At 36.3% G+C, this 21,374-nt stretch overlaps 1 protein-coding gene across 1 annotated transcript in view; it reads right to left on the bottom strand.

The window, feature by feature from the left end:
• LRRIQ1 (leucine rich repeats and IQ motif containing 1) overlaps window positions 1-21,374 on the bottom strand; it is a gene marked incomplete at both ends in the record, with an annotated part of 104,665 nt that overhangs the window by 58,610 nt on the left and 24,681 nt on the right. Inside the window, 4 exons of the mRNA XM_084268803.1 lie at window positions 7,781-7,900; window positions 10,476-10,614; window positions 12,659-13,129; window positions 19,984-20,160. Coding sequence (XP_084124929.1) covers window positions 7,781-7,900; window positions 10,476-10,614; window positions 12,659-13,129; window positions 19,984-20,160 — 907 coding nt within the window. The remainder of the gene's footprint in view (window positions 1-7,780; window positions 7,901-10,475; window positions 10,615-12,658; window positions 13,130-19,983; window positions 20,161-21,374) is intronic.

Genomic DNA, 21,374 nt, shown 5'->3' on the forward strand with positions numbered 1-21,374 from the left:
ACATCTTTTTTTGAATACAGGAATAAAAATTACAGATGGGTAAATGGTAACCTCAGCTTCAGAGGTTAGAAATGGTTCAAGTAAGCATCCAAAACATATGCTTCAAAAATCTTTAGAGATGTATGCCCTCATCACTCATCAGGCTCCTGACACCTTCAGGCCACCCCTCAAAATAGCTCTTAACACCCCAGATGCAGTTTTTCCACATTAAAATTAAAAGAATCTTCAGGTCTTCCCCTTTTGACTCTGCCACACTACAAAATTTTAGCTAGTATGTCCCTTTAAGCCTTTTTTCAAGTTCTTCTACCTCTGTGAAAACAAACACACACAACTTTCAAGAGACAATGAATTATAAAACCCAACAAACAAAAGCACGCCTCATCCTCACCCCTTAAATACTGTACATTCAAAGAATATAAAATTTCAAAGGAAGATAACCCAAATGCTATATCAAGCTGGGTGGAATAAATAGAAACAACAGAAATAAAAGCTGTACTACATCTTGCTGTTTTGTCAAAGCAAGGACAGTCAGGAAGAAGTACAAGGTAAAAAAAAATAGACTAGTCAAGAGTTTATAGTCATCTAACCTTTAATGTGTTTCAAATTCATATCACATGGGAAATTTGATTAAATTTCAAGCCGACTTTTCCTTTTTCTTTAAAAGTCCCTTATTTCAGAAATAAGAACAAAAAAGTATTTGGAAGATAAAGAGTAAAAAAGGACTAAGTTGTAAGCATATATTTTTTTGAAGCTGATCATAATAAAATTCTTAATTACACTACAATCTCTCAACACTTTAAATCTTTGGGTCCTACACTTCTACTCTCTGGGAAATTCAAGAGCTTCAGGAGCTGGTTCTTTGGGATATTTTCCTGTTGTAAGCCCAGATGTGTGGAACAATAAACAGCTACTTCTATTTCCATATCAAAATAATTTAAAAAGCATTTTCCATATAAACAAAATTACTAGACTGAGTATCAGAAGATGATGTTGACAGTGTTTAGCATTTAGGATTCCTTAGCCCACTCTGTTCAAAGACAAATTAGACGTAAAGTTCATTTTTAGCTATGTTAAGAGTGCACGTTTTGGGTTTGTGTGGCAAGGTTTTGGCAGTGGCAGGGGTGCTGTAGGGGTGGTTTCTGAGAGAATCTGATAGATGCTTCCCCCAGCTCCAATAGAGCCAATGCCAGCTGGCTCAAGGGTGGACCCACTGCTGACCAAGGCCAAGCCAATCAGTAACAGTGGAAGTGCTTGTGATAACATAGTTAAGTGGAAAAACCCCCTACAAGCAGCAGCTTTTTGCCACCAGAGAAAGGAAGAACATGTAAGAAACTGTGCAGGCACCAAGGTTAGTTAAGAAAGGCAGGGAGGAGGCGCTCTAGGCATCAGAAAGAGAGAGATTCCCCTACAGCCCATGGAAGATGATGACGGGTAGAGATTCTACCTGCAGTTTATGGAGGACCCCACAGTGGAGCTGGTGGAGACACCTGAAGCTTGTTCAACCCCCTTGAATACAGCCTATCTGTTCCCTTGGAATTGTGTATGTTCAGGTGAGTTAAGCTGTGCTGTGGTTGGGTAACATCTGCTGTGTTTTAACCTAAAAAGGCTTCAAGGTCCAGGCAATGAGACGTGAATGGATGTTAGTGAGGATAATAAAAGGAAGCTAACATCTCACTTTCCTCTTTGGTTACTCCAAAAGTACTGCTATTTAACTCAATTACAATATTAGCTTCATCAATGGCCTCTTTTCACAGAGGACAGACAAGTCAGTCAGGAACACCTGAAATTTGTAAATAGGTATTACTAAAAATCTTTTTCAATGGAAATCAATGCATGTGGACATAGTAAATAACAGACATTTAACTAGATCCTTTAAACACAATCTAAACCTTCACTAAAATGTTAGTTTTAACATTACACAAATGTTAAAAACAAACTTAGGGAGGTCATAGTCAATGATTTGGGATCTTCAGCTCAGCTGTCAAGAGATTCTGGATGCAAATGCACTCACTGAGAAGAAATGATGTCTCTGTTATTGCTTCCATTTACAGTCATGCATTTGGCTGCATTTGAGGGTACAGTAATGAGTCTAAAACTCCAGAGAAGTAGGATTTTTTTTGTACTTTCATACATTTTTCCATTGTTTGGCCTGTTCTTTCAATTCTGATGCTTCACCTTGTCTTTAGAAAAATAAGACTAGGAAAAATAATTAACGACATTACTGTACTTTGATACGTCATACAAGCTAAATGTTATTTACAAAAAAACCCTATACTGCTTGGCTAAGTACAGGTTCCAGATTAGATCTTTGGTGTCATGCGTCATTAGTGGGCTTTCCTTTGAAGAGTATTTTTTTGAATCTGGCTATTTAATCAAAAATTAGAGACATGCTGTGAGGATAGTTTTGGTTTAAAAATTAAAAACATTTCAGGTGGCATTAGGAACTGAGATCTCATGGTGAAAAGCCAGAAAGCAGTCAGAGTGTAGCTACAGCCACAACTCCTAATAGCTGTGTTTGTGTTTTTTTTATCAGATACTGACTGCAACAACATACTTCCTAGACCAGGCTATCAGATAACTAGAAAATGAGATTTTAGCATTTTAGATAAGCATCATTGCTTAAAGAGGTAGAAGAGAGGCTTTATGTATCTGATGATGCCACAGACTGAGAATAACATGATTCATTAACATAGCAGTTGAAGAAGCAGGATCATATAAAGAGATTGTTCATACACACTCAATGAAAAGATTGATCTTCTGATATGTAAACTTGGGAGTTTTTCCTCCCCTTTTTAATAGAAGAGTATGGATCTAATGAGATTTTCATCACATAGTATTTTGCTTTTCTACAACAGTGTAACTTTGTAATGATGATAAAAGGATCGTATTTTTGTCAGTATACAACACAGAAAGGCTGGATTCTGATCTGACATTTATAAGCAATTACAAGATCTAGATATGCACAAGAGTGTCAAGATATAAGAAATGTTATGGGGACCTTCTAATCCATAGGCTACACTTACTTCCTGGCACTAGCCAGAAAACAGCAATCACTGTCACAAAGACACAACACAAGCTCACAGCCTAAGACAAACCACATAATTAAAGATTATCTGAAAAGAAAACAAAACATATTGTGTCTAGTGTGGACATGTGATAAGAATGATAAAGATGTGAGATGTAAAGAAATTGTTGTTCTAATTGCTGTTTACTTTTCAGGAGTTAGCATATATGAGGTTGTTCTTAAGCTCTCCCCCTCTTCCCTCCAAAAAAACCTAACCACCAGCCAAACAAACAATAAATGAAAAACAAAATAAAACCCAAAGTGCTCTTTGGCTGCCATGGAAAGTAAGAAAAAAAAAAAGTAGGATTGGCTATGTGTCTGTGTGTGGATAGGTTAAAAAATGTGAAGAAAAATTCTGGTCAGTAATTTCAAAAGCTGTCAAAAAGACTGGGAATTGAAAATTCTACATCAAGTTCAGAAGCCGAGTAACACTCTGTCTCAGGGCAACAGATTTATTCCCTTTGATGAAGGAAGCAGTGATGGATTTCTTTCTCTTTGAAAAATTATGAGATAGCTCTGATTTAAACTAAATTAAAAAAAATGTTTTGAAAATAGAGTACTTACTTTCTGTGCCATGTAACCATCAATATTGTTACTTAAATGACTATGACATATGTCCATATGCTGACTCAGTGCAGGGCAAAATAATTTATTCAATGGCCCATGTTCTGAGTAAAGAATTGTCTTAAAACTGACCATGTTCAACTGTTTCAGCTTTCTGGCAAGTTTAGCCATTTTGCATTTGGATCATATCATACTCTCATCAAGTAAACAGCAATGCTGATGGTTATGTGGTACAGAAAGTAAGAGCTGTGTCAAGCAAATGTGTTGTCAGATTTTGTCCACCAGAGGTAAAGTGAGCTCTGCCTTGTAGATCATTTGCTACATGGATGGACTGCTGATGAAAGGTTGCCTTAAGATCAGCCTTCTGGAGCATATAGGCTGGAATTCTCCAAAGTCCACATGAAAGACATGAAAATATCACTAAATACCAGGCTCATACTTTCTGAGACATCTGTTGGCCAGATCTTTCATCTCCTCTGGGATAGCCTGTTTGACACTGCACAATACAGCAGACATAAAACACTACTGCCATCAATTGCCTCCGAATGTCTTTGGCAATGTACGGGAGCTGATATGAATACAAGAAGATATCAGTAATTGTTCAGGTGAAATGATTACTATCCATATTGCTGTGAGCAAGATAAAGGCCATTCCTCGAGCTCAGTCACATGCAATCCATTTTGCCTGTGATATGGTGCCAAACTTGTACTAAAAATATATCGCTGCTCCATGCTCATAAATGAGGTAAACAGAAGACTTTTGGCAAAGACTGGAGTTTTCCCCATGCTGTTTTGCAGTCTCACCTTCCATAGAGCACTAGGTACACTGAGTTGATAGTGAAGATATTAAACAGAAATTTAATGAAGACTGGTACCTAATGACTTACTGCATTGTATATTTGCAAATGGTTTAAACAGGTGCCTGCACACTAGTGATTGTGTAGAATGCTAAACAATACTGAAAAAACCCAACCCCTTAATGAAACCTACATAATACTGGTATAAAAACATCAAAACAATGACTACACAACAAAATAGCAGACTACTCCAGAAACTTCTGGATGAGATTTAGCATGTTTGTATTGGTTTACAATAAAGAAAGTTTTTTCTGCCTTGCCCTCTCATTTCACTCACCCTATCCAACAGAGAAATCTGCAGTACAAAATGGTGTCCAGATATTTTTCTCTTCCTTCACACCCTAGCATATGGGATCTCTTAGCCCAGCAATATGTACTCCTCCCTACACACTTGTTTGAGGCCCAACAGATAGCCACTGATATCATGTGTCGTTACTTGGCTTTGCTTCAGCACTTTGCTATAAAACACTGAGGCCAGGAAGGAGGGAATAGGAAGTATAGACTGTTCCAAGCTTCTGCTGCTCCTTTCTGCGGAAATAGAGAGTCCATGTGATTTGGTATCGCTCAACTGCACAGAATGAAACAGCTAAAGACACGTGGAACCAGGCAACCCAGTACTCAGGGTGATGAGTCTGGGCTAGGCAGAGCAGGCCCATCAGTTTTGCCACACATTTCTCACAATCAAAGTCTTCAGTACAGATATATGCTTGGGGAAAAAAAAAAAAAAAAAAAAAAAGAAAAAATAAGAAGAAAAAGACAAAAGAGAAAAAAAAGGAAAATTATAAAAACATTTCCGGGTATAATTCTAATTACAGCTGTTAAATGAACATTGAAATGCTCACTCACTGAACAAAGTAAATCCTTCATGGGCATATAAATTGTAAATTCATCACATACACTGCTTTGCAGAAAACAGATGTTCTTATACTCTTCACAAGAATCTAAGGGCTCGAGTAACTAACTTGACATCAGTACCCAGTTCAGCCTTCAAGTCTGCTGTGCAAATTAAAAAGCTCATGGATCTCTGGTTGTGATATGAACCTACACACTTTCACTGAGAATTGCTTCCTAAACCCATGTTTTATTTCTTTCCCAATAAACTCAATAACAATTAGAAAGAAAAAAGTGGAAGAAATGTGTGGCAACATCAGAGGGTGACACAGCACAAGCCTCTCTGAAATGAGCTGGCCTTTTCTTCCTGCCTTCCCCACACTCCTTCCTTTTCTCCCTGGCTTCAGGAGCACCTGCCCAAATGTGACTGCCTTGCTAACAAACAGATGGAACAAACCTGGCCATGAAGTTTTCAGTTTAGCGATATAAAGAAAAAAATAAAAATCACAGGATTATTTGGGCCAAACAGAGTGAAACAAGAACAACTCAATTGAATTACAGTATATAAGTCTTTGGCCTTCTGGCTAAATAATTCAAAACAGGATATTTTCCTTCTTTAATATATGAACAGATACTTCCTTCCTGTGTGAAGAAATAAATCCTTCAACTTTCTGCTTTTTATTATTTTAGAAAAGAAGCAGGGATCAGAGAACATCAACTAATGAGACTGTTCTCTTTTTTTGTATATATATTTCAAATTAAAATAAAAAAAATCCTAAAATTTAAGCCAGATCTCTCTGTTTACACACACACATTTCCTGTCTACCAAATGATTCCTGGGAATCCTGCCTCAAACATTTTTGCATGTTCTTACAATAAGACAGCAATTCTGAAAATGTATCTTAAAATAGCTGCTGAAAGGGAGAAGAAAAAAATAAAATTACTCCAAGTCATCAAGTCATTGGTAGTAATTTCATACAAAGCCCAACTATTTTCTAAGGGGAGGGGAGTGGCAAAAGATGGCTGATGCTCAGATGATCAAAGCCCGATGAACTGTAAACTCCATTGCTCCAACTAACAACATATTTGGTTTTATAACTTGCTATGGGCCATACAAACATGTGATCATAAATAGGAGCTAATTCTGTCAGTAGCAGAGCTATGGCTATGGCTTCTTTGCAAAAGTACAGTGGAATATTGACAAATGGGTCTTGCAAGGAAATAACAGCTGAATAAGCACAGAGAAAAGGGTTCATAAACAGCCCCTGTGGTCATATGCTCTTAGGTCTCAAATGGTCACATTGTTATCAGTTTTCTTTGCTTTACCTGAAAGCAATAACACCCCCCTCCCCCCCCCAAATAAACTAACCAATGAATGTGAACAATTAGAAAAAGCAGTGCTCCAGAGAAATACATATGCACATCATCAACAGCTGCATTACTATGCATATTGAGTCTAGAACTTTCCATGTGTAGTCTGTGTCTTTTGAGGCTATGAAGTTAAAATGAAAAAATCTTTTCCTTGCTTACTGAACGGCAATATTGATCCTGTATATATTTTTTTTACATAATAATTATTAAACCAAGGTTTGAATGTGATGTTATTTCTCAAATTCCTTTGCAACCCGCTTTTATTTCTTAGAATGGAAACTTCTGAGCCAATTTCAGTCCTTTGAAACTAAAAGGATATTATTAACCCCACATAACTTGTAAAAACTAACAGCAAGAATTTCTGGATTTTGTGTGCCACAGATTTTCTATGTGTAGTTTGTTTCTAATTTAATTATATTTCTCTTCATAATTTGCTACTGCATTCAGACTCATGAAATTTTTAGCACTTTACCTATAAGACAAAAGAGCTAATAAGCCTGCTTTACCTCTGGTTTTTGGGAATCACAGAATCATAGGGGTTGGAAGGGACCTTGAGAGATCATCGGGTCCAACCCCCATACCAAAGCAGGCTCCCTAGCTCATATTGCACAGATAGGCATCCAGACAAGTCTTGAATATCTCCAGAGATGTGTTCTTTTTACTGGAATCTCATATTTTCCGCTATATTATTGTTGTCGTTCTGTTATGAAAATGAACAACATATGCACTCATACATTGTTGACATTATAATGTTACTAAAATACTAAAAAGCTAAGTATTTTAGAACAAAAGTAGCTGTTTCCTCATTCTTGATTGTCCTTTAACTGTAAAAATATATGGGGTTCTATGGTGAGTGAGACATTAATAGCACAGTAATTACCAGAGCATCTCAAAGAGCAGGAAGCAATTAATCGGTGACAAATACATTTAAATGAAGTATATATATATCAAGTGCCTCTATTTCTGGTCATCCAATGCGCTAATTCTAGACCTGGTTGTCCTTTCAATTTCTTTTATTTCCAACACCTAAATGATTGCTCAAGAAGAATAATATTTTTTACATAAAGGTTTTTTATGCTAGTGACTGCACTTACTTCAGAAAATGTGAAATCATCCACATTTATTTCTTCATAGTCATCTTCCACTTCATCACTTTTAACAGCTGCAAGAGCACTGGCCAGTTTCTTTCGCAAAATAAAACCCTTCCAAAATGCCTAAACAAAAAATTTAAAGCATGTTATACAAAGCCATAGATCAAACCCAAATCCAGATTCTCTATGTTATCCCATTAGGAAGATAAAACATCTTGGGCCTTGGTTTAATAGCTCAATGATCTGTTTTTTGAACTTTATGTGACATTTAAAACTACAAGACAAATTAAATGCCAGCATATGTCTAAAGCTTAGAGTACTCAAGAGGCTCTCCACAAGTAAGCAGAAAGGAATCCTGAAACTCCCTCAACTACAAACCTGGGTCAACTAATTAATTATTTGACAATTCCTTCAGGGACTATTATAAACTGAAAGGAAAGGCTATATAAGAAAAAGCTGAGTGTCAACTTTCAAATTACTGAGAATAAAAATACACTTGTACTAAATGTCTTATAGTTTACAAGTAGCAATTCTTGGAGACATCTCATGCAATTGACCTAGGTCAGGTACTCTTTCTTAACTGTCTAAGATCTTTATTTTAAAAAAAATATTACCAGTAGGCATAATCGTATCTAAGAAAAAGGAGCACATTAGGAAATAAGTTCTAGAAAAAGAGGAAAGGTTTTAGGAACACATGCCAAGCCATAGAATCAGATCCAGAAAAATACTTGAGAGATCAAAATTACATAGGTGGATATAAGAAAACTAAATCCAGAACAGCAATTTTCTCCAAAATCAATGCTTGACATGATTACAGTTCAAGATGCTCTAAGCATTTAAAACACCACGCAGAAAATTTCCACTGTCCTGAAATATGTAATGTTGTCCACACTAAATGTTTTTGCAATGAAGGTAGTAAAATATCAAAAGTAAATCTCATATTCAGGGTTGACAATTATCTTACTAATGTTTAAGAAATTATTGTCTAACTACATCAATTATTGAAAACTTTACTTTTTTTACACACACGGTTCATAGTTATTACAAAAATTACAAGAATTGCTTTCTTGTAATTTCATTTTTCTTATAACTTTGGCGTTTCATTTCATTTTCCTACAGAACTTCAGAACCATCCAGATAAAATATCCTGATATTGCTGAGTGATCAAATGACAAATATATTTCATTCAGCAAATACAATTAAGTTTTACAAAGGCAAGGAGAAAAGTAATCCTAATGGCATATACAGAAGGATAAACTGTAAGGCAGCTGATAACATGGATCTATGAAAGCATCAGCTCAGTGTTCAGTAATGACAAAAAAGAAAAATTGTATTGTGAGTAGTTTTTAAGAAACAAGATGAAAACTGTCTTACTGTACAAATTTGTGATATACCTGCCTATGGAATTCAGTTCTAGTCACTTTAAAAAAAGAGGTTATTAAGTAAAGGCTCAGAGAGGGACAAAAGCATAGAAAGTACAGAGTAGTGTGAAAGAGGACTAAATGGAATACATTTTTTATTTAGAAAAGTGTACATACAAGAATGGATATGAGAGATCTAGATGTCCATGAGATGCACAGAAGATAAATAGTGAAAGATTATTTTTATACAAACTAGGGAAATTATCTGGTCTGAAAGAAATGAAAATCACATTTTAATTACTATATAAATTTGTGAAACTCATCACTTTAATATACAGCAGAGGTCAAATAGGCAAGTTAAAAAATGGATTAAAGTTTATGGAGACCAATTTTTAATATATTAGCTACCTACTACAGAAACAAATTTTAGCTCAACTTTCCATATAACTGACTGCTGAACTTCTGTGATTCTGTGTAATATGTTTCCATACTTGCCCTCTTTCTTAGTATGCAGAATTGCTAAACATTTTTCTACCTCCCATTTATTGAGTAGATACTAATGAATTACTTGGATTTTCAGTCTGAAAATGGAAATTAGGCTCCTAAATTGCTGTGGCACTGTTGACATTTTTTAGAAGACTTAAAATATCAAATATTTTAAACTTAACTTGAAATCTGAAATCCATACAGGGTCCGTTTACCTAAAACAGTACAACACCCCATGAACCCTGGCAACCTGGGAGGTGAATAGTGTATCTGGTTAGAAATCTAAACGGAGCCAGGGCATGGACTTAAATTCTTGCATGTAGTAAGTGATTCTGTGTAAGTCTTAGCTTAGTATCTAGCACAGGACAGCCCAGGCCATAGTCTGTTCTCAATGGCAGTATGGATGAGGCAGTCTTGGGTTTGGAAGATGGGGAGAGAAGGAAAGAGATGGACAGGTAGAAGAGATGGGAAAAGTAGTTAGTTGTATAGATACCAGACATGATGAACTAGTTGTGCATTGTCTACCAGTTTAATAGCATGTATGCACCACAGTAAGAACATGGGCATAGTATGTCTTAAATGTAATCCTAGAATTAAATCAAGCGAAACTAATTCAGGAAAATACTTGGTGAAAAAGAGGGAAAATAATTTTATGCTCCTATAAAAATATCTGTAAGGAAGGGTCTCTTTTAGAAACATCAACCTTATGCTTTTAAATTTTAAAAGTTTTAATAATTAAACTATCAATAAAATAAAAAAAATAGAGAAGATGGAAAGTACACAAAACTGGTAAGATTTTTCTTTTCTTATTAAATATGCAAAAAATAGTTAAAGGAATACCATAAACCAACCTGGATTAGTGTGGCAGCTTCATGCTTCTGTTTCACAGCTTCTATAAACTGATGATTCTCTGTTCTGATACAATCAGTTTTCCTCTTGGCATTGTACTGCCGCCAAAGGGATTGTATCACTGATGCTGCCATATGTAGTCTTGTAGAGAAATAAATAACTTTATGAATGACATAGCCTTACCAGTACTAGATTATCATAGTTGCCAAGCTCTAAGCATAAAGCATAGGACTATGCATGGATAAATGGAAGGCTCTGTCATTAAACCATTAAGAAATTACAATCCAGATGTGACATATATTCAGATACACTGGAGGATATTTACATCACATACCTTTGGAAATCCAATTATCTAAAAGGACTAATCTTCACTGGGCTCTGTTCCCTGTACATTCACTGGAAAGGAAGAGTCTCCTCAAAGGAAGGATTAGGAGCAGAAATGGTTTAACAAGGACTGAGTAAACTATCATAGGGGTCCACTTATCTCCACTGTCCATGTAACAAAAAAGCTAAATGAGCTAGATGCTGAAAACTGCATGAGACAAGTAACTCCAGTGGAGCAGACAGGAAAAACCAGAAAGTGCTATTTGATCTTTTGCCTACTTTTACCCATCGATTTAATGCTGCTGACCACTGGTCAGATGTGTACATTTTCTAATGTGCTCATCATTTAACAAGCACTGATTACAGACTGTTTAGATTTGTTTACTGATTGAGCATACCAAATATATGTTTAATGAATTTATATTGACGAGAAAAAAGTTTTATGGCATCTGTACTACTCAGAATCTTTTTCTCCACAAAATTCTCATTTCAGTTGAACTGCGTTTAAGAAACCATATCTAAATTTTCCCCAATTTTACGTATTTTCTTTGTGCAGTGTATCTATTCAAATAAAGAAGTGCTTTTCAGCAAAAAAGCACACTTCAGGGGTTAAGGAAGATTTTTTTTTTCTAAAATGTATTAAGCTTATAATTTCAAAAAATAGTTTATTTATAAGCTTTGCATCTATAAAAAAAGCAGTAGCTGAGTTAAAAAACCAACCAAACAAAAACGCTCTAATGCCTTTTATTCTGCACTGAAGAGAACTGTCCAACAGACATACAGAATTAATTTAAAACATTAGCTAAAAGCTCTAAATGAAAAATTTCAAAAATAGTTTTCTGAAGCATTCATCTTCCATAATAACCCACTGTATGCTTACTTTCAAATTCCTGAAAGTCAATGAGGAATTCTATGGTCTGCCTGACTAAAAAAAATTATGACACATTATTGTCTTAAGTATCTATTAAGCCCTTCTACCCATTTAAGTCTAAACAGCATGAAGAAGCACACCTTCTATGCTTGCATCTCACAGTATTCTCAAGACGTATTTTTGACACTGAATTCTTATGAAACTGTAACTTTTGTACCTTTAGGGTAAAAAAATTCAGCTTGTGTTTTCCCTGACTGTGCATCCATAAACATATGAACCAGCAGCAAATGCATTCCAAAGAAGTAATAAACCAGTCTGTTTCATGTGGAAGAATATTTGGGGGCAAATATAAGTTGAACTGGCCCCTCACCCCTGTCTCTACTTTCAAGAAGCAGATTGAGATATGTTGGAGGAGTACCAAGGGCAGGGCAGGCTGTTAGCTCTTCAGTCATCACAACAGCAGGAGACTGGCCTAAGGTCAAGGGAGTAGGATGGTAGATTTGAGCAACTTTTCCCTCTTGCCTTCTAAGTGATACTGACTGAAAGCTCAACACAGATGAATCGTGAATCTCTAATGAATAGTATAGCAAAAAGGTCTTTAAAAGTTTTGGAGTTTAAACTGCCCACAAATTCCTGCAAACAATCCATTTCTTAACACTGTATGTGTGATTGAATTGGTGTCATAATTTCATTGCAAAAAAAGAAGGAAAAGGGGGGACACAAGAACATTTTCAAATTCTCCTACTATACAGTATTTTAAAATTATTTGAAATAGATATATTAGAATATAGATACATATGAACAGACACCACAAAGAATTGTTGTTAATGTGGAAGTCTAGTGTGCATCACCATAAATTAATTTTTATTGTCTAATAGGCTTAAAAATATTTACTTTCTGCAAGTTCTGTGCATCTGTTTTAAAGAAGAAATCCTCACCCTATTGCCTGTCCATATAACTTATTTGAAAGCAATCTGACTTCTGTCTTACCCTTTTGTATCATTCTCAAAATGTGGAAGATTTCCCATATTACTCGTTACTGTCGCTGACTGTTGCAACATGAGTTGGGATGACGAGTTATTGTTGCCTTTGCTCTCCCCACTGTAATTAATACAAGACTCACAGCTCTTCTGCTTCACTCTCTGATCTTTATTTTCCTTTTGCTGCACAGGTATGGAGGAGTTAATGAATGTGGCCTGAATATGGCCAGCAGTAATCCGTCTTTCAGAAGGATCCAACAAGACCTGTTCACTTTCTGTTGAACTCATGATAAAAAGGTTATTTTGCTGTAGGCAGCCAGTGGATGTTTGCTTTAAATAATTTTGCAGTGCTTCTGGTCCATCTCTGTCAGTAACGCTTAGCTGACCGTACTCGTGTGCGTATCGATGTTTAATACTAAGTTTCATCAACTGATTAAAATACCAGCACTGTCCCTGCACAGAATCAATGGATGAGGCAGTTCTGAAAAAACACAAAAATATTTTTACGTGTTTCAGACTGTATGAATGCTTTCTAAAATATATATATATATTCCCTCTAATATTCTCTAACTACCCTTACAGTGAATAGTAATTACTCATATTGAAAACCAGTTTCAGTATTTATAAATCTTAATTGCATTTTTCATTTTTTGGCAGCATTTAAAATATATATATTAGATTGCCTTTTAAACTTTTTTTTCTCAAAGTTTCAGACTATTTGAAATAGGTACTAGGACATGCATTTCACTATTCATTTTCTGCGTGGTTAGTGGCATATGAATCTGAAAATTTTAGAGGATTTGAGGCAATTTTGTTATAAATCCCATAATAGTCTTAATAATCCAATTTTTTTTCTGGAAACTATGAAAGTTAATACATAAATAACAGTAATTTTAAAATTTAGGTTAGAACTACAGCAACAAACCCCAAACTTAGATTCAAACCAACAAACCACAATGCCTAGAGAGATTTTAGGAAAACGGAAATTTTAAAGTATAGATATTTTTATAAATATAGGGAACGTGCTAGATTGAAGCAACATTAACCTACAAAGTCTGGCTCTCATTAGTTCTTTGTGTTACATCCTCTAAAAGACAAGGATAAATAAGAGCAAATATGAACTAATTGTTACAAATTCAGAAGGCTGGCTGTGTTTGGACAGTGTTTGTCCATTGTATTAGGCAGCAGATACTTTTTGAATGACGAAAACATTTTCCATTGATAGTACAGATAGATGCAGAGATCTGGACCTATTTTCAGCAGAACATAACATCAATTCTAAATAGTGTTTTATAGTTGTTTATATATTGGACAAAATAAACTTATGTATATCCCAAGTATATTTGTTGTACTTTTTTTTTAAAAAAAACAGAACCAAAGTAAACCAAACCACTGTAACTGTGAGCAGAGTAAGATACTTGTGCATCCTCTCCTTTGACAGGTGCAGGAGCATCTCAAGCAGCTGTTTCACCCTTCCAGTGGCTCAGAATACTGCCAGCACAAATGGTTCAGTGAAACAATAGCTGCAAAATACAGTCTCATCACTGTGGGCATGCCCCCTATTTCCCAGCTGACACATTTCCTGGAAATCCACAACTATACTCTGATTTTTTAGCATTTTTTGGCTGCCCTCTGTGTATCAGTGGCTTTCCTTTTAGGCAGTCAGATCAGCCTGAGTTTCAAGAAACTACAAAGGAAGCTGCAGTGACATCTCAGACAATTATGAGCAATGAAGTGACTTGGTAACTGTATTTGGGTTCTTCTGCAAAGGTAAAGCTCCAAAGCACAGGCAACAAATACAAAGTGGCATGAGGCAGACATCTTGGTGGTTTCCTTGGGTGAAGAGGGATTTCAGGCAGCTCTGGAGAAAAAGTAAAGAGCTATTCAGTAGGCTTGGGGTAGAGCTACACTATCAATGCCCTGCAGCTTTCTCAGTGTCTCAGAAGGACTGCATTCTTCATACCAGAGATGTGGTCCTGAAGACTGCTTATTCAAACCACAAAAAGGAAGCTGCTATAATGGAAAATATACAGGACTGATTTACTTCTTTCATGGAAAAAACACACAGAAGAGAAAAGAATAAGTTAGAAATATGACAGCATTAGGACTTTCAATACCATAATGTTTCCTTTTCAGTTAATATAAATTGATCCTTGGCCTTTCAGGTCAAGGGATCTGGTTACACTAACTATTCTGGAATGGCTTCTTGGTTAAGATGCAACTAAGGTTTTTAGCATAAATTGGCACCTGGACATAACAAGAAATGGGATAATCCTGATGAAAACACCAGTATCCATACTGCCTAGCTACCTAGTATACAATGAAAAGTATATGACTATGGCAGTCTTGTTCCAGGAAAACTTTTATGGGTCCCAGCTTTGACCAACATGTTCCCTCAGATTTAATGGCTACTCACAGCTTTATTTTGATCTTAACAAGTGAAAGTAATTTATGTCATAAATTCTAGCATAGCCACAAGGGATGCACTGCTTTTTCAGTAGGTGAAGGGAAAATAATCCATAAGAGGGAGGGGTGGGTCTTTCATAACAAATCCTTATTGACACCGTGTAGGAAGAGCATGCACAGGCTGACTTAACAGATATGGAAAGGACAAATTCTTAATCCTTAAAGCCTTTCAGTGGAGATGAATCAGCCAAAATGTAGCCACTTAAACTTTAAGGTGGCAGTAGAAGCTTGCTTACAGAGCTGACACGCCTTTTAAAGAATTTCCAACTGCAATTGTGTCTGCAATGACTGTCAGGTTATTCAAAGAGGATATTTTTTTAGAATTAATCAGTAAAAATTATATGGAAAAGTGACCAGAATAAATCTCTCTGAGGCAAATGAGAAACTGGACAAAGAAGCGAGTTCTAATTAGCAGTGGCACTTACCTCCTGGCCATTGCCAATAGATCATAAATAATATTCTACCCCTTTCTGTGTTATTTGCTTAATGTCATGTTTTTCACTGTGTGGCTCTACCATAGTTTTCATAATTCTGATACATGGAATATTGAAGTAGGACCCTCTAATTGTAACTAATTGTAAAATCTAATTTGTCTTTGAGAAACTTCTATAACATCACTAGTGATGTCCAAATACAGGTTACCAAAGTCCCTTATGCACACGTGAGAGAGGTCATTGTTCACATATCCTGTCTTGCAATACCATGTATGAAATTCCTGTAATTTTCAGTGTATTATACATACAGTACTTACAAAGTTTAAGTTGCACTAGCCAGGCAAATTACGGAAGCCAAGGTGCTGTATTATTTTTTATATGATTACTCACCTCAAGATATCTAAAGATTATGTGACTGAAAGCATTTATAAGAATAAAGAAATTCAATTTTAAAATATGTTTCATTCTTAAGCATGGCAAGAACAGTGAAGTTTCAGGCAGAAACAGCACAGACAATTTAATGGGGCAGCAGTGGTGTATGAAACATGGATTAGGGAAGCAAGCAGTGATTGCTTCTGGCAGCTTACATACTTGAGGTTGCACCTACAGGGGCTCGTAATTTAGCAAGATGTGAAACAGACAGAAATTTGCTCTATTGTTAGCCTGTTCTTTAGCAACGTCACATTAATTCAGTCATACTGAATCAAGTATTGCAGTATGTACGTGTAATAGCTATGCTATTAAGGCTTACATACAAACAAGTTGTCTAGAGTTTCTTTTATGAACTGCAGTTTTCAACAGTTTTCAAGTCATCTATATATTGTACTTTTAGTCAAAATAAAACATAGAGGGCTGCAAGCACACAAGAAATTAATTTTAAGGCTAAATTTGATACAAGATGTTTCAACCACGTCAAAGTTCCCAGTTGAAAAGATTGTGAATGAATTTTCAAAAGCTTAAAAAAACCCACAACCCTCCCTCTACCCTCCCACCCCACCCAAATCATATATTTAGGAAAGAGAAGACATTTACATAATTTGTTCTTCCCACTACTGTTCTTCTCAAACATCTGCAAGCTTTTAAACAAAACTTATACAGAATCAGAAAAATTCTCAATTGAAAGAATCTCAGGAAGTCTCTTAGTCCAGCATCCTGCTTCAAAGCTGGGCTAGCTCTGAGACCAGACCAGGCTGTTTGGAGCTTTATCCAGTCAGGTCTTGAAAACCTCCAAGAATGGAGACTGCACAACCTCTCTGGGCAAACTGTTGCACGTCACCACTGACCTAACAGAGAAAAAGTTTTTACTTATGTACAGTTTTACTAGGTCTGGCTGGGATGAAGTTAATGCTCACTATAGCTACCCAAATGGTGCTGTGTTTTAGATTCATGACTGAAACTATTGATAAAACAGAATGTTTTGCTGAGCATTGCTTGGATGGAGTCAAGGCCTTCTCTGCCATGCTCAACAAGTAGGCTGGGAGTGGGGAGGAGGCTGGGAAGGGACACAAACAAGATAGCTGAGCTAAATTGACCAAAACTATATTCCATGCCATATAACATCCTGCTCAGCAATAAAATTTAGCAGGATGTGAATCTTTCCAAGTTAGCATATTGCTCAGAGCAATGTTGGTCAACAGCCTGCTGGTGGGAGGTAGTGAGTGATTACTTGCATTATTTAGTTGCTTGCTTGCCTTTTTTTTTCCTTTTCCTCCTCCCCCCTGTTTTAGTTTTGTGTGGCTGGGTTCTGGTGGAGGAAGGGATGCTGCAGGAGTGGTTTCTGCAAGAAGCAGCCAGAAGCTTTCTGCAGGCCCGACAGAGTAAACACCAGCCGACTCAAGACTGGAGTCACTGTTGACCAAGGCCAAGCCCATCAGCGATGGTCACAGCACCTCTGGGAATCACATGTAGGAGGAAAAAAAATGTTAAGAAAGAAGGGGTAGGGGGAAGTGTTTTAATATCTAGTTGTACTTCTCATTCTCCAACTCTGGTTTCACTGTGTGTGTAGTGCAGTGTAATAAATTAGAGAGTTTTCTTTCCTTTACTCCATGTTGAGTCTGTTTTGCCCATGACACTGATTGCAGAATGATCTCTCCCTGTCCTTATCTCAACTCCTAAGCCTCTCAAGATATATTTTCTCCCCTGCCTAGCTGAAAAAGGGAGTGCTAGAGTGGCTTTGGTGGGCATCTAGCCTCCAGCTAAGGTCAAACCACCACACTCCCCCCCAGTTCTTTCTTCAATCATTAAATCATCTTTATCTTGATCCACAGGTATTTCTTGTTTCTGGTCTTCTGATTCTTTCTCCCATCCTGTTGGTGGGTGCTTACTTACTGGCTGAGATGAAGCCACTGCACCAGCCTGAACCTCTTGCTTCAGCCTAGGTGCTTGCTGTTCATCCTCCTGTCATGCACCACTGCAAACAGCCTGTGTCTGTCTTCTTGAGCATGAATCCCCTGACCATCTTAGGTGCCATACACTAAACTTGTTCTGGTTTATATGTATTGGTGTATTTTTTGTGCCTTTTATGTATTGGTGACCCAAAATACGGTATTCTAGATGTGTGCTAATAAGAGCTAAAGACAGAGAAATAATAAATTCTCTCCACCTACTGGCTATAGATATCTACTGTTCCTGTAGATACAGCCCAGACTGTTCTTAACTTAATTTGGCACAAGGGTACACTTCTAGTTCGCATTCAGCTTCTTATCTACCCTGATCCAAAGGTACTTCTCAGCAGAGACATTTCTCAGCCACCTGGTCCCAGCCTGATTGTTGCAAGGGGTCACTCTTTCCAAGGTAAAGAACTTTGCACTTGTCCTTGTTGAATTCACAAGGTTCCTGTTGGCTTGTCTCCCCAGCTTGTTGAAATCCTTCTAAATGGTGGCCCTACCCTCATCTGCAAGCATGGTAAGTTGCACTCCAGCTTCTACTACAGGTCTTTCATAAAGGTGTTAGAAGGACAAGTCAGTCTCCAGAAAGCAGCACGAGCCATTAACTATTAATGGTTAAGGGATGGTCTGAGCCTGGCTACCCAACAAATTTCTTTCCTGTCCCTTCATGAAGATCATGATTTAATAAAACATTACATTTTGTGACTATCATCTTTCCCTTGCATTTTTCAGCATCTTGGAGTAATGCATGTGAAAGTTAGGTCCTTAGATTCTACTAGAGCTCTCTCACAAGTCATATCCTAATTACGGATTGGCATTTTTTTCTGCAGAGGATACTGATGAAACAAGTCCTGAATCTCAGATATAAGAGTTTTCTCTACCATAAAGGTGGAGAAATATTTTTTTGCCTCTCATTTTTTTAAGAAAAAGAAAGCACTGTTTCAAAATGGTAAATAGGTTAGGAAGTATCAGCTTCCCACCTGCAAACCATGAGCCAAAAATAACAGAAGTGAAGAATATCTTCAAGGTTTAATGTTGAAACTTGTGAGTTACAGGAGCAACCTAGACATTACATAGGTCATAGAAAACTTCACTACATGAATTCTCCTGAACTACTTTCAATCTAATTCTTATTTTGAACCTCTTTTCAAATATATTTATTTTGTGAACTATGAAGATTTTATTGTAGCTTAGTGACAGACAATATTACTTAAGTATGATAACCTGATAGGCAATTACATGACACCATGTATATGTGGGTACTTTCCCTGAAGCAACGAAGTACACAAGGAGAAATTCAGTCTAAAGCACTGTCAAATATAACATCCTTTACCTGCTCTGAGATAATGTTCAGTACCTGATAGCATTAAGGAAACTATCTATCCAAACATCAGGAGACAATTTGTATATTAAAAAGGACTACAGAGATATTGTGAACCTGCTAGGAAATGAAAAGGAACTGAGAAAAAAGACTATGTGAAATATTACCAAAAGCAAAAATGTGGGAAGCTTGATCTATTTAGATATTTCAAAGCAATGAAAAGGTAGCAGGTATAAACAATAAATTATCACTTGCAATGTCTAAGCTGAAGTCACTGGAGAACTAATCATCATAATAATGATAAAGGAACTAAGAATGACAAAAATCAAAGTCCTGTAAACAGAGCCATCTGATCCACTATGTTAGGAGAAAAAGAGATCAAATCTTTTGTAATCATTTATAATGAGAATACTGACATGGAAAACATATGCAAGAAAAAAACCCCTATACTGCAATACATTGTGTGTATGAATTCATTCAATTACAACTAACTGAACGTTTTGAACCACCTCTTTTCTCAAACTTAAAAAAAAAGTTGAGGCAAGGCCCACATTTTAATATTTGTCCGAAACACTTTTTGCACTGAAGGCAATGATTCTAACCTCTAACTTAACGTAACACGTTTCCAAGCAAAAACCTGAGTAAAATTCATACAACACCAAGAACTACACTAACAATACATGAAAACATATTTCTGAATGAAATTTATAATCATGTAAATACATACCCCAGTTCAGCAGCCTGCTTTTTCAGTAGAACATTTTCTTCAATTTGAATTTGACAAAATTCCAGAAAAGTTCTTGATTCTGAGTATTTGGTTCTTTCAGTTGGGGGTAAAGTATGATCCCTTACAATTTCACCATCAAGACTCTCTAAACTAGGAAGGACCTTACACAAGGACGACCTTTGAAAATAAACAGTAACAAATGCTAAAACTTCCATTTTATTAATATAATAATATAACAAGACTGAATAATGATAACAGCTCTCTAAGTGTTTGTATATATTTTTCATTACTTCGTAATATAGTTAATATTGTTAACTAAAACTTTATTCTCAATAAACCACAGAACTTAGCAAGATTTCTTAATACTTTGTCAGTATAAAGACCACTGCTGAAATACTGACCCCAAAGAAGTCAATGGCAACATTCTCAGTTCACGAGAGGTAGCATTTTGCCTACTTAAACAAGAACAGGAAAATCTGACACACTTATGCATAGGCACCTGTAACATATTTCATTAGTAGGCAACATGGCAATCTAAGTCATAGGATTAAGATCCAGCACTGATTTTGTTGACACGTTGAAAGGTTTAGATTTAAAAACTGCACAGAATACTAAACATTGGCAGGCCTACTCCCTTTACCTTTGTATATATCACATAAAGTATGTGTCAGTATCACTGACAGGAGAAAAAAATCTGCCTTTGAAATATTGGATTTAGGTCAGTGAAAGAGATGTCAGCAGGGAGGACAGCTGGGGCCACTGATACAAGAAAATATATGCATGAGAAACTTATCTACCTATGTAAAAAAATAGTGTCGGCAATGCTTTCTCTTCTGAGTTACTGTGAAACATAATCTAGTACTGCAATTCTGCTCCACGTATTTCTTATACCAGATCAGATTTGTTGAAAGTATCAAGACTTCAAAATTATTTAAAATAATATATCTACACTCAATATTTTCATTAAGTTAGTTTTACGTAACACTTAAGAGCTCTTCAAAGAGCACTTCTTGTAGGCTGTAGGTCCCCTTACTATACAGAAAGATAATACCATTTTCAAAATATTAGAACTCCCTGACTATTCCTTGTGAAGGTGAAGGTCTAATAGCTCAGACAATACACAGTAAGTATTAAACCAGATAAAGTTTCTGTGACTCAGAATATTCCAAGATGGAGCTCAATAGAATATTCTTTTTTTTTTTTAAATAGAAAACTTGCCTTCTCTAATGCCCATTAATGCAAGAATAACACTGTCTGAAATACAATTGGAAGAAAACAATGGGTTTAGATGGGCAGTCCCTGAAACAGAGAGAGAAATTACCAAAGCTGATACTAAATAGTGAGGGATACATCAAAAAAGTGCCATGTGAAAGTTGATTGATGCTGGAAGC

The sequence above is a fragment of the Gallinula chloropus genome, assembly GCF_964237585.1.
Source record: "Gallinula chloropus genome assembly, chromosome: 1".
Classification (NCBI taxonomy): Eukaryota; Metazoa; Chordata; class Aves; order Gruiformes; family Rallidae; genus Gallinula; species Gallinula chloropus.